General features: G+C 38.5%; 1 protein-coding gene across 1 annotated transcript in view; it reads right to left on the minus strand.

The window, feature by feature from the left end:
• DMD (dystrophin) overlaps positions 1–14,505 on the minus strand; it is a 2,039,083-nt gene that overhangs the window by 641,605 nt on the left and 1,382,973 nt on the right. The window contains exon 51 of the mRNA XM_040468816.1: positions 4,686–4,918. Within this exon, the coding sequence (XP_040324750.1) occupies positions 4,686–4,918 (233 nt within the window). The remainder of the gene's footprint in view (positions 1–4,685; positions 4,919–14,505) is intronic.

Raw genomic sequence — 14,505 nt, forward strand, 5'->3', positions numbered from 1 at the left:
TACTGTTGTTTCAAAACAGTGACAGCACATTTTTTCTAAACTGAGAAATTAACTTAATGGTAAAAGAGAACAGAAGCTTCATCTCAAGTATATAATTTTGAATTCAAGGTCTAGAACTATGAAAAGCTAACTTGCCCAAATTTCTGGTCCTTATTACCTTTCTGGGAACAATATTTCAATCACTGTATGTCTAAGGTTTGACCTGAACTTCCTAAGTTCAAAACTAAGTTCTCCTAGGTTCATAAAATGTTGTTACAACCTCTCACCTAATTTGCTGCAATTAAAATCCCAAATTCCAATCTCAGTCAAAAATGAAGCTATTATATCACATTTCATTCACATTATTCATCAAGCAATCAACACTTATTGAGAGCCAGCTACTGTTGGTGCAAGGGTCAAACTTAAATTTAAGGTTCTGAGGCATGAAGAGTCTTTATTTCAGGTCTCCACAGAGGAAAGTTCAAACAGATAAACATATTGCTTCGATTATGATCATCACCTCCAAGTCCCCTTTATTTGCTGCATCCTTCATCCTGTTCTACATATTCAGGGGACATTTATTGCTCATTGGCTGCTCCGTATCTTTTTCCTTTCTTGTTTGCAAAAGACCCCAACTTCTTTGAAGGGGAACAACTTCTCCCTCACTGTGAGGGGTTTTGGAAGGAGTTGGTTTTAAAGCAAAGTTCCCTGCTCTCCTCTAGCTAAGAGTTGGGTTTGTGACCCAGTCAAGGTCAACTGGATTCCCTTCTCCAGGATTTTGCATTCTGAAGAGTTACGCAGTATGCAGAAAAAAGAGTCACAAAGACACTCGAGCAGTTCCTACAGACCAGATGCCCAGGCACGCTCAGTATCTTGTCTTTCCTAAGCCTTTTTCCACTGACTCCATGCCAGTTCCAGCACATTGACTTTCTGCTTGATTCAATCAGAGGATGTTTTCTGTTGCTTACATCCAGAGAACCCTATTGATATTCAACTAAACTACACTTGATGATTTTACTTCTTTATTTAAAATCTTTTCAGCGTTGCCACTGCCTGCAGGCTATAATCAAACCCCCTTGTTCTAGCAAGGAAAGATCCCTATTTTTTAGACCCATCCCTCTCTATGCAACCACATCAATTTCTTCCCCACCCCCTTAATTTCAGCCATTTGGAATCCTAATTTATATAACACACTACTCTGTTTTCCGCCTCAGTGAAAAGTGTGGCTCGTTTCTTCTGCCAGGATTACCTTTCCCTTTTTATTTACCTGATTAATGCCAGCTTGTTCTTTAATACTTGCCTTGAATGTTATCTTCTTCAAGAAGCTTTTCCTGACAAGAGAAGCTCTTTTCTCTTCCCTGGCTTAGTCAGATGTCCTCTTCCTGAAGTAAGTCCCTAGAGCATCTCCCAGCCATGCCCCAGGGGGCAGAAAACTATGGTGGTTAAGGGTGGGGGCACTGGAACCAGACTGCTTGAGTTAAAATTCTACTGCTATCTCTTTACTACTTGGCTTTGGGCAGGTTATTTAACCTCAATATGCTTTATATCAATCTCACAGTGTTGTTGTGAGCATTAGGTAATACATGCGAAGTACTTAAAAGTGACTAGCATATGACTAGTGTTAAATACGTGCTAGGTATTATCCAGAAATTTATTTCTATCATAGTGCTATTTTTGCTCTCTTTCCTTCACCTACTTTAATCTGTGCATTCCTATCTCGCCCAACTCTGTATTTCCCAGGCACTTAGTAGTGGCTCAATAAAAATGTGTTACATGTATATATGAACAAATTAGCACTGATAGTGCTTTGTAGTTTATAAAGTCCTTTTGGAATATTACCTCATTTCTCACACCTCAAGTATTACATTAAGGATTGTTTTATTTACAGTTTTACAAAGAGAAAAATGTTCCTTGATATTATAATAAATACCTCCCCAAACCTATCATTTTCTTGTTCATGTACACACACATGCACATACACACACTCACACGTGTTTAATGTTTACTTAGGGTCATTTTACTGGCCAGTTAGTGATTTAAAGCTATAAATTATTTTTTATTATAGGAATTATTTTTTATCAATTATTTTGCATTATTTTTTTAATACAAGGGGAAGAAGCAGGAAAAGCACTCTACTATTGAGCAAGGGAAGAGAATAATATATATAATATTTATATCTATCTATATAAACATGATATACATGATATCTCTATCGTGTGTGTGTGTGTGTGTGTGTGTGTGTGTGTGTGTGTGTGTATTTAAAAATTCCTGGCTTTCTGTGACCCTAGGCACGGCATTTGAGCTTTTCCTCTGAATTAATTTTGGATCTATATTTAAAGATTATCATTTTGAAGAGGCATCAAATTAGTGGTCATTTCTGAAAAAGACAAACTCATTTTTGTGAAGACTACTGAGCAGGTCGATTCTAAAGAGATCCTAAAGGCGAGGATCACAAACTCTTCACAAGGGAGTGGGGACTTCCTCTTCCAATCTAACACCTAGTGGCTTTTACAGGTGGCCATAACATCAATGGCAGGATGGCCTGTAGATGTGGAAACGAGCTCTTATTTTCATGTAGTATTATTATTTGACAGACAGTCTGCATAATACAAATTCTGTGAGCAGGCAGATTTATAAGCTAATATTAATTACTAACATTAGTTGAGGACTTTTAGTAAGGAAGGCAGGATAGGAAGCATTTTCCATGCACTACCTAATTCAATCCTCATGACAACTTATAATGCAGACATAGTATCATTATCCACGTTGTACAGATAAACTCAGGTTCAGGGAGGTTGGATAACATACCAAAGGTCACAAAACCATAGTAGAAGGGTCAAGCTTTGAAACCAGACAATCTAACTCCAAGGGCCTTGTCTTAAACATTATAACACGTTGTTTCCTCTGGTTAGTAATACTTCTTGGAAGTATTGGTAGAACTCAACATGATACTGTGAAAGAACATCTCTCTTATTTCTGTATCTATCAGCACCCTGAAATTGGAAATGCATAGCACTGTGTCTGGCATAGACTATGTATATAAAAACATATATGCCACTAACCCGTAGCCACACTTACATGGGTACTGGCAAGCAGTGTATGTAGTTAGAATGTTTAGGCTTAGGAACCAAACAGACTTGGATTTGAATTTTTGCTCTGCTACTTACTAGGAGCTTAACATCTCAAAGGCTCATGCTGAAGAATGTATCTACTAATACTTGTTATAAAGGAGTAGTAAAACATCGGGGCGCCTGGGTGGCTCAGTCGGTGAAGCGTCCGACTTCGGCTCAGGTCATGATCTCACAGTTGGTGAGTTCGAGCCCCGTGTCAGGCTCTGTGCTGACAGCTCAGAGCCTGGAGCCTGCTTCAGATTCTGTGTCTCCCTTTCTCTCTGCCCCTCCCCCTCTCGTGCTCTGTCTCTCTCTGTCTCTCAATAATAAATAAACATTAAAAAAAATTTAAAGGAGTAGTAAAACAAATTATACATATTTATATACTAGTTACGTATCTTTATACACAGACATATCCATCACTATGTGCTGAATACGAATGTGAATCTGTGTGTCCTGTGCCCAGAAAAGGAAAGAGACTGTGGAATTAGTTAAAAAAAAGTATTCACATCTTACCAAGTGAATAACTTTTACTAATTTTTTCTCATTCAAAGAAAAACAAAAGCAAAAGTAAAGTTTGGATGAGATCTTATTTCCTGGGTCTGTGTCCTGAGACCCAGAGAATTATTTGACCACAATCATGTTATTTGCAAGTAACAAAGAAATAACACTTAATTCAGGTGTCCTGAGTCTAAAATCAAGGTACTTTGGATGCAAATTGTTTACTAGCCAGTTTTTTTTATTCCTACTGAATTGCTAAAGTTCACTTTAAAAAAAAATGTCTGCCTTACTCCTTTTTTCAAAAAGTAGCTGTGTACTAACTAAATATCTTCAAAGAAATTTATTACTTCTGTAGAAAAGATTTGGAAATCACTTACCAGTGAAATAATTACAGCAAATAAACACTTCAAAATGATTTTTCTTCTTCATTCAAAAATATAAAAGATACATAGTATATTTGTTCTAGCTAAGTCAACCAGATTTATACCAATGGATTCCTATGTTTCTAACTGATGTCATGATTTTGCAGAATGGATTCCAAGAGGCTGAGAAATGCAATCTTCGTGTTAAGAACATATGTATTTGACGATGGCATTGTATAAATTCCAGTATTAACATCTAAAGTATTGAAAAATATATTATGTTTGGTACTCTTCTTTTCTAAAAAAATTATAACTTTCATTTATACTTAACATTAAAGGAGGAAAATCGGCCCAGACAACTCAAAAGAGTGAACAACCAATTCCCAGTTTATTATATTTGAGTCTGTAATATATTATGGCTGAAAGCTTCCAAAACAAACAGTTACAAGGTAAAGAGCTCAGCTGAACTACTTATTAAATAGATTTTTTGAAATACTAGCTGTTAAGTGAATTTCATTAAGCCAATTATACTTGTCAAGTTTATGGTTTTTTCCTTGTATCATTCCGTTCTAATTTATGGCTGTTTTAGAAAATGGCATTAACTTTTTTTCTGGATCATCCTCAGGCTGAACAGAGTAGAGACAGTGTGTGGCTGACAGAGAAAAGCTGCCTGAAACCTGGTGGGAGAAGGGTCTGGGAGAGTGAACTGACAGGTGGAAATTTTTCCCCATACCTTCTGCTTGATGATCATTTCGTTGATGTCTTCAAGATCACCCACCATCACCCTCTGTGATTTTATAACTCGATCCAGCAGAGACAGCCAGTCGGTAAGTTCTGTCCAAGCTCGGTTGAAATCTGCCAGAGCAGGCACCTCCAACAGCAAGGAAGATGGCATTTCTAGTTTGGAGATGGCAGTTTCCTTGGAAACCACGGGTTGTGTCACCAGAGTAACAGTCTGACTAGGAGCTAATTTTTTTTTTTTCAAAAAGAAAAAAAAAGGAAAGAAAAGAAAAATTAGAAACACAAGCAAAGAAGCCAATGTCAATAACAATAGAACAAGCTTAATTAAAGCACAACAATTTGAGCCGAAGTATTATTTATGATACAACATATTTTTTCCCAGCAATGTGAATACTTTTCACAGGATTACATGATAGGGTAATTCAGAGACTCAAACTTTTCATTAACGTACATTGAACAATCGTTCAAAATGATTTTGCTTATTCTCATGGCTGGACAGTTCATTTAATTTCAATAGTCCTCAAATAACAATTCTATAGACTGTGGAATTAGTTAAAAAAAAAGTATTCACGGGGCGCCTGGGTGGCTTGGTCGGTTAAGCGTCCGACTTCAGCTCATGTCATGATCTCACGGTCCGTGGGTTCGAGCCCCGCGTCGGGCTCTGGGCTGACAGCTCAGAGCCTGGAGCCTGTTTCTGATTCTGTGTCTCCCTCTCTCTGTGACCCTCCCCCGTTCATGCTCTGTCTCTCTCTGTCTCAAAAATAAATAAAGGTTAAAAAAAAAAATTAAAAAAAAAAGTATTCACATCTTACCAAGCGAATAACTTTTACTTATTTTTTCTCATTCAAAGAAAAACAAAAGCAAAAGTAAAGTTTGGATAAGATCTTATTTCCTTGAACGGGAAGTAAATTACTTTGGAGGTGGTGAAAATCTAGCGAAATCAAAGCCAATTAATTTGGGAACAGCTTGTCGTATTTTTTTCCCCTGTTCTTTCAGACTGGTCATAACATGACTGTCAGTGGAGAAAACCCAAGCTACATTATTTTTGGTAAACCAGACCTAATAGAATTTTTTTTCTCTGTGATTCTTTACCACAACATTGTGGTCTGGGCAGGGAGATCATCATTACCACCAATTTACACAAGGTGAAACCAAAATTTGGGAAAGTTAAAATACTTCTGCAAAATCAAAATCTACTAAATTAGATGGAAGTTTCCAAACAATCTATATTTTAAGAATGAAGGCTCTGAGTTGAGTGATTAAAAGGGAATTCACAAAAAAATAGGTAGCCCGATTAAAAATCTGCCAAGGACTTGAATAGACATTTCTCAAAAGAAGACCTATGATTCGCCAACAAGCACAGGAAAAGCTGCTCAACATCACTCATTATCAGGGATATGGCAATCAAAACCACAGTGAAGTATCACCTCACACTAGAGTTTCATCAGGCAGAACAAAAACAGAAACCATTAGCTGCAATGTAAATGAAGCAGTATTAAGTAGTCATAAAATGTAGATTCTTCTGTACTGACTTTATAATACTTGATATTGGTATAGAACTTTCAGCAGTGTAAAAGTGTCTTTTCAGTAATTTTTCTACTTGGAGTGGAGTAGTGTGGAGCACTATTGTATAAGATGGCACATGATAATGGTTAAAATCCAAAGGCGGACTCAATGGCTAAATATATGAAAAGTATATAAAACAGTGCCAGAAAATAACAGCAATATCAGCACAGTTTCTGACACTGGCAGGTAATAATGTTAGGTATTACTATTTTCATCAACACTTGATAAAAAAGAGACATAGAGATGAACAAATACAGTGAGAAGTTGGAGATAAGGGGTAGAAATATGTGAAATATTTGGGAAAACCTCAAAGGTTTGTATGTGGCTCTGTATTTACTAAAGGGGGCTGAACTTGCTGGTGTGAACTGATATTAAACACCCACAAACAGCCACACAGCGGGGGGATGGAAGCTAACTGATGAGGGGTACAGAAGGCCTCATCGAGTTTAAAATCGGTAGCCTCTGAAGCCCACTACATCCAAGAGACGGGCAGCAGAGAAATAGCGGATGACATAGTTTAAAGGGACACTTCGAGAGAAAGCTGCAAATGACAACACCTCAACATGAGACCTGAGAATCATGGACAAGAAGGGACAAGTGGGCCATGTGGGCATTCCATTCTAAGGTAGCCATAAATCAGTTTTCATGTACTTCGAAAGCTGTCTTCTTGTTAGAGAAGATGATGAGGGAGACTGGAGGGACGTCTCCTGTGTCTCCAGCTTTTCAGGGACAACAAGAATTTCCTACAGATGGAAGAAATAATCTTGAACCAGGCAGAAAAAAAGAAAAAAAAAATGTAGGGTGTCAGATAGAATCAAAATTAATGTCAAGACATAATGATTGAAAAAACAATTATACTGAGGAGAAAAAGAAATTGTTTCTTGAATCTATCCTGCTACTCTCAGGCTCTTTCTAGAAAGAGTGACATATAATCTGCAGCAGAAATAGCATCTTGTGATCCAACACTCTAGTAGGAAGCATGGGGTCCAAGAAGATCTAAAAATCTTAAATGGGATTCCAAGAGATGAGGCGAATCCCTGAAGAGGATGCATGGGTGAGGATGAAAAAAAAAAAGCTAAATTAAAACATTACTGTGGGAGCTAACTGCTGAATGCCTAGCTGACTAGAAAAGATGGACAATTTGTCCTGAAAATAGATACACAACAGATACTGAGGTAACATACAGTACTTTGGGATGGTTTCAAGGTTCTGGGAAGTGTCAGACAATGTTTTTTTGTTTTTGTTGTTTTTAACTTGACTTATTGAAAATCTAACCCTCAAAAGAGCAGGAAGGGCATTTGTTTCTTTCTAGATTTACTTTTGGCCAACAAAGAAGTGCTCAAGGAAGTGGAAATGGTCATGTCCTCTGAAATCTCCATACAGTGAAAGATGAGAATACAGACAATTATCAGATTTCTCAACTGTTTTGAAAAAAAAAAAAAAAAGTCTACTGAAAAGAAAGGCTGGGGCCAGAGACTTGAACAACAGAGAACGATTCAAAATGATGAAAAAGTACAGACAAATGACATTGGGATGATAATATCACAAAGTTCTCTAATGAGGGGTAAAAAAAGAAGTAACACCAAGTACAAAGTCAGCTGAAGCAGATTTAGAGGAAGGTTGAAAGGTCAGCAACATAGCCATGTGTGTGCCAGCCATGGGCAGATGATCTCATTTATGGACCAGTTGGGCCCTTCCTTGCTGCTCTGCTCTCCCCCAGCACTCAACATCTGAAAACTCTATCAGAGCGGGAAAGGGAGGGGAAATTGGGTCCCCCATGTTCATGCCTCTAGCTCCTGTACTTTGACAGGTCCTGGAATACAGTAGGTGCTCAAATGATGTCCTCTGAATAAATGAATGAATCTAAAGACACAAATCCATGCACATTAAGCTTTCCAGTAAACTTAGGGGCCTTCTACCTGTGGGGAGCTCTAAAAGACAACAACAACCTTGAAGGATGGTTTCTCGAAGACTAGAACACAGAACGTCCCTAGGCTCTCACTCTTAACTATTCGCAGAACAAGAAAATTAGAGCCACTGCTTGGGGTAGACAATGGGAGGTCAAATATTAAAGAGAGAAAATAGAACCAATCAATTTTTTTTGTTCCCCATTTTTCTATCAAGGTGGGGGTGGATAAAAGGCAGGAAAGAACACAGGATCAAGAAGCAAAGTGTAAAACAAAACTATCTAGGGCCAGACTGTTGGATTTAAATCCTCACTCTGCCATTTCTTAGCTGCTAAACCTAGGCAGGTTACTTAAGCTTTCTGAATGTCAATTTACTGCTCTGTAAAATGGCAATTATAATAGTACTTCTCTCACAGACAGCTGGCATTAACATTTCCTAGATATACAAACTTGGATGTGATTACAGGCATTTTGAGGCAAGGGATTATATCATGCTTGGTAAACTGAACTTTTGTGAGCCTCAGAGTATTCACCTACATAATGGGAAAGAGAGCACCAATCTCATGAAATTGTTCTAAGTATTTTATGAATTGATATATGTAAGTCATCTCCTAGCATTCTTCTGACAGGAGGTGCACTGTGGGTATGTGTTTTCTTCTCCTTTTCATTTTGCTGCTCAAACAATGTTTACTGGCTCCTGATTTTCTAAATTAGCATGCCATTCTGGACTCTGGGCTCTTTGAACTAGAATTCACACACCAGCCTCTTCTTCCTCCATTCTTCCCTTCCTCCACCCCAGTCTCTATTCAGTATTCTCCAATGAGCACTGGCCATTCCACACTTTTGTGCCTTTCTCTGAAAACTCTCCTCTCCCTTCCCGAGATGAATATTCCATTTCCTTTTCCAATCACAACTCTCGATTTCTGTGATTTATGGAGAGCCAGGATAAGCCAATAGCCAAAACGTCCACATGAGGCACAGAATTACACTATTCTTTGGGGTCTTAAACATTTTCAAGTCTTCAACATTTCACTACTTAAATCTCATCATCAGTAAGAAGAACAAAATCTTTTATCTTTATTAGGTTTTTGTTTGTTTGCTTGCTTAGTCGCTAGAGGGTAGTAATTGATAGTAACTGAGAGCTGGATTCTAAACTAAGGCTAATTTCCATCTAGTTCACATTTTATTAGGGCCAATTCTATCTAGAACACTATTTGAAATATTTCACTTTTCCTAAAAAAGACTTGCTTCTAGATCCACGCGTGCGCGCGCGCGCGCGCACACACACACATATTTTATTAAGCAAGATGTTTCAAAGGAGAAATTTTGAGGTCCTGAGAACATCTTATTTTATGATGCATATCATATTGATTCATACTACATTTTTAGGTGTCGTTACTTTTATCTAAAAAGAAAAAAAAATGAAGTTTCTTCTTTTCCCCTGTCATGCTACTTGAAACATAAGCAAATCACTTCGTTAGGTGAAGTATGGGCTGGTCAGATCTGCAACGGGGTGGTTCCAAGTGGTTTTTCCCAGACTGAGCAACAGAATCTTGACTAAGGGTCAGGCAGGGATATTAAGTCTTCCCAGAGTTTTCCAGTAACTCCAGAATTTAAAAGACAGAAAGAGAATTTGTTGAGAGTTCTCTCAACTCATAACCCTGATCAGGTAAGGAGTTAGGACACATAAATGACTATACAGAATCTTAGACCCAAACTTGTGGGATAAGTTTCCAGGTTCTTCCTAAGAAGCATGGCAAATAGCTTCCCCTCTAGCCAGCACGTGCCCCATTTAATGCCCCACAGTCTGATATGCTTGCCTGGATGTCCACCCCTTGGCTTGAGTCACCGTCCAGGGTCACAAGGAGTTGGCCTGGGAATGGCTGCTTGAGATCCCAGCCTCCCGAACCACAATGAAGACCAAGGTTATTCTTCTCAAGTACATTGATTGGGGGAAGTATCTTTTCCAGGATAGTGTCACAACAGAAAAATAATTACAATGATGTCACACTATTAACTGTCTTTCCAGCAACAGATTCTGTTGTCTTTCCCACTCTGCCAGTCAATGCTAGAACCACATGTATTAATTACAATGTGTATAATTAAGCCGAATAGATACACACATCATATACGTGTGTATACATATCTGTATAGATAGATGTACACACAACACACAGAGCTCATACAGTCTGACTACTGATGACTACAGCATAATGTTTTTCTCATGCATTCATTAGAAAATTAAAAATCTCTACTAGAAACTGTGTTTTCTTTCCATAGTTAAGCGGACAGAAAGTCAAGCTCAAAAGAACGGAAAGGAATTGAGTTTGGCACACTGGGATAGTAGCATGAATAACAGTAGGTGTATTGCAAACCACAGCTTTTCTCTGAGTATTTTGTTAATTAAAAGGTGTTGGCTTCAGGAGGGAACTCTCATTTTTTTTTCAGAAGTGTTTGAAGAACATTTCTCTAGTCTAAAAATTTAATTGGTTTCAAGGGTACATGATTAGTCAGACTAACAGCTTTACTTAGAGCTTTAAAGGAGCTACTAAATCTTTTAAAAAACACATACACAATGTGTTTGGCATACTTCCTTTGAAGTATTCACACGTGGTTTTTCTGTAATTCACAGGTCTCTCTCTGGTTGATAAGAAAGCAAGAAGCACATATTCTCTTCCTTGCTTTGTTGTATGAATGTGGGTAATGTTTTTGTTTTCTTTACTTTTATATGTGAAAAGTCAGTCAACCGACTAAATGACAAACTATTGGGTGCACGCCAGCAAAAAATATCTAAAAGTACCATTCTGTACATGTGGTCAAAATGCATTAGTGTTTAATACTGTCAGTGATAGGAACGATTGTTTAGCTATGTCCGTATCACCAAGAGATAAAATAATGGGCTCCATGTAAACAACATTGGGGAATACTTTTCTTTTTGAATATTTGAAAGTCTGGCAGGTGGCTTAATGAAGTATGTAAGAGAGAGTACATTTTAACAAAGTTACAGATCACATATGGACTCAAAAAGAATAGCTATTATGCAGTGGGTGAGAAAAAAAGCTTACTTTTCCCCTCTAAATACTTGTTACCTGTAGGTACACGTGGAAAATTAGAAACAAATGTTACAAATCCATAAACATTTACTTTTGTCTATATTCTTTCTTATCATTCTAAAGAGGAAATTAGGGGGGCGCCTGGGTGGCTCAGTCGGTTGGGCGATCGACTTCAGCTCAGGTCACGATCTCGCGGTCCGTGAGTTCGAGCCCCGCGTCGGGCTCTGTGCTGACAGCTCAGAGCCTGGAGCCTGTTTCGGATTCTGTGTCTCCCTCTCTCTCTGACCTTCCCTCATTCATGCTCTGTCTCTCTCTGTCTCTAAAATGAATAAACGTTAAAAAAACATTTTTTTTAAATAAAATAAAAAAAAATAAAGAGGAAATTAGGGGCGCCTGGGGGGCTCAGTCACTTGAATGTCTGACTCTTGATCTTGGCTCAGGTCATGATCTCACAGTTCGTGAGTTTGAGCCCTGGATCAGGTTCTGGGTCGACAGCGCGGAGCCTGCTTGGGATTCTCTGTCTCTCCTTCTCTCTTTTCCCCTCCCTGTGCGTGTGCTCTCTTTCTCTCTCTCAAAAATAATAAATGCATAAATGCATAAATAAATGTTAAAAATAAAAATATAAAGAGGAAATCAAATATGTGACTCAACTAGCATCAATTATTTACATTTTCACACAATAAGGGTTTGTGCTAGAGAATCAGAACTCAAGGATTCATGTTAACCACCTGTATTTCTGAATTTAAGGAAAAAGAATGTTAGGTGTGAGAGCCACAGACTTTTAAAGCTCAGTGATGCTACTTTATCACTTTTTGGCTGATTCTTTCCTGCTACAAAGAATATAATCCAAATAAGAAATATTTGCTGCTACTGTAAGGAAGAGAGATTACCACCCACACTCTGATTACTACCATTTACTCAGGGTTTCTTACATGCCAGGCAAGGTTATTTATAAGCCCTGTATTATTTAATTTTTGGTGAACAATATCCAGGATAGGCATTATTCTCATTTTACAGAAAGGTAATACTTGCCTAAGATCTCACATTAACAAGTGACAATCCCAAGACAAATGACTAACCACTACACATATTTCTAAAAATGATGTTATCATCAGACACTTTTTCTACGTGTTCCATCCAATATGCAAAAATGATTAATTACTCGAATTCTTGTGACTCCAAGAGCTATGGTTTACAGCATATAGTACCTACAAAATACATTGAATATCCACTCCAGCGAGAGAGAAATCACCTTGAACTAGCCATCAAAACATGGATTAGAGCAACGAAGCGCATCTGGCTTCCTCTCACAAGTTACATACAACTCTCGAGGAACGCCTCCAATCTGACTTCACCCAAATATGTACTCTTCTTTCAGTAATTTGAAGACAGAAATCACCTTGCCTTTTCTTTTTTTCTCAGCTTGCATCTTCTAAGTCATATTATATGAATTCTTCCGATATGCATGCCGTAAAAAGCCAGGTTTCACAACCTCAGCGCTAATGACATTTTGGTGTGGATAATTCTTTGGTGTATGTTGTTGTCCCATGCACTGTGGGGTGTTTATCGATATCCTTGGCCGGAGCACCTCCCCAGTTGTGATAATCAATCGTGTTTCCAGACATTATTGAATGTCCCCTGAGGGGAGGAATGTGCCTCTGTTTGAAAAAACTGATAAAAAGCTTTTAAAATTCTTCTCTCCCTCAGTCTCTATTCTCCCTCCCTACTGTGTGTGTGTGTGTGTGTGTGTGTGTGTGTGTGTGTGTGTGCGGGGGGGGGGGTTCATATACTTGTTTAGTATTTGTACTGGACATCCTCTATGCCTATCCAAGTTTGAATCCTCTTATACCTCAGAAGTATAGTTAAGTGCAATTGTTAAGGACTTCTTTCACCCACATGAAATAGGGCAGACGCTGAAGAAACAGTGAACATCCGAAGCTATAGCTGACAAGGAATACCGAATAATATTACACAGGAAAGATTTTGATGGTACAAATAAAAGTATCTCTGGTAGAGAATAAACGTCCACAAATTATTTTCTTTCTTATACCTAGCGCCTTGTAATGAGATATTCTAGATCCTCTCAACAGGAGCTATAGTATATTTCTTTACTACTTGAATTGTTCTGGCCAACAAAATATTCATTTTTTTAAGTTTATTTATTCTGAGAGTGAGAGAGAGAGAGAGAGAGAGAGAGAGAGAGACAGAGAGACAGAGAGAGAGAGAGAGAGAGAGCACGAACTGGGGAAGGGCAGAGAGGGAGAATCCCAAGCAGGCTCTGTGTTGCCAGCGCAGCATCGGACACGGGGCTCGTACTCACAAACTGTGAGATCATGACCTGAGCTGAAACCAGGAGTCGGACATTTAACTGACTGAGCCACCCAGGTGCCCCTGGCCAACAAAATATTCATAAACATGATACAAGCCAAGGCTTGAGAAATGCTTGGACATTGGGCTAGGCTTGGTTACCCTTTCACCACTACGTGAACTATGCTGGCTCACTAAATAATGAAAGGCAAGTGACCGTGTCGTACCCATTGCTTCGTCCAATAACTAACAAGTGCCAGGTACATGAGTGAGACCATCAACTACCAGCTGAGCATGAATCTATAAATGAGCCCAGGTGAGACCAGTAAAACAAGCATCAAGATAATCCAGGCCCAAAGGAGACCCAAGGATTCATGAGTGAAATACAGGATTTTTGCTTTAAACCACTAACTTTGGGGGTAGCTTGTTATACGGCAGGAGGTAACTGATACAGCATCCACTCTGCCTATTAAAGATGTGTATCCAAAACAGGACTTCAAATGCTCTGCCCATTGCTACAAAAATCAAACAAGTGCTGATGCAGTGAAGAGAACACAGCTAAGAAATGGTCTTCAGGTTAACGAGTGAAAGACAGAGAAGTGGAGATACACGCAGTAATTCGACGATGTCTGTAAATGAGGCAGCCAGCATTTTGCTCTTAAGATACTCGAAAGGCAATGCCTTTAGTAAAAATTCACTGTTAGTGCACATTTACCTTTGCCAATGAACAAAGTAGACAATGTAATGAAGACAGTCACAAAACAGGTAGCACAGTGCAGAAGACAAGGGAAGGAAAGCCAGATCAGATCATAATAAAGAAGATGCTATTCATAAAGGATGATCATCAATTCCAAAACTGATATCAGAACAAAACCCATCTCTGCATTTGGGTATAACCAGCTAGGGAACATCGTATATGGAGTACTACAGAGCTCTCATTGAAACATACCGCTTTTTTACCCCAAAATGTTGCACTTTA

This window comes from Herpailurus yagouaroundi, unplaced genomic scaffold (assembly GCF_014898765.1).
Source record: "Herpailurus yagouaroundi ecotype Mexico unplaced genomic scaffold, PumYag 67793, whole genome shotgun sequence".
Classification (NCBI taxonomy): domain Eukaryota; kingdom Metazoa; phylum Chordata; class Mammalia; order Carnivora; family Felidae; genus Herpailurus; species Herpailurus yagouaroundi.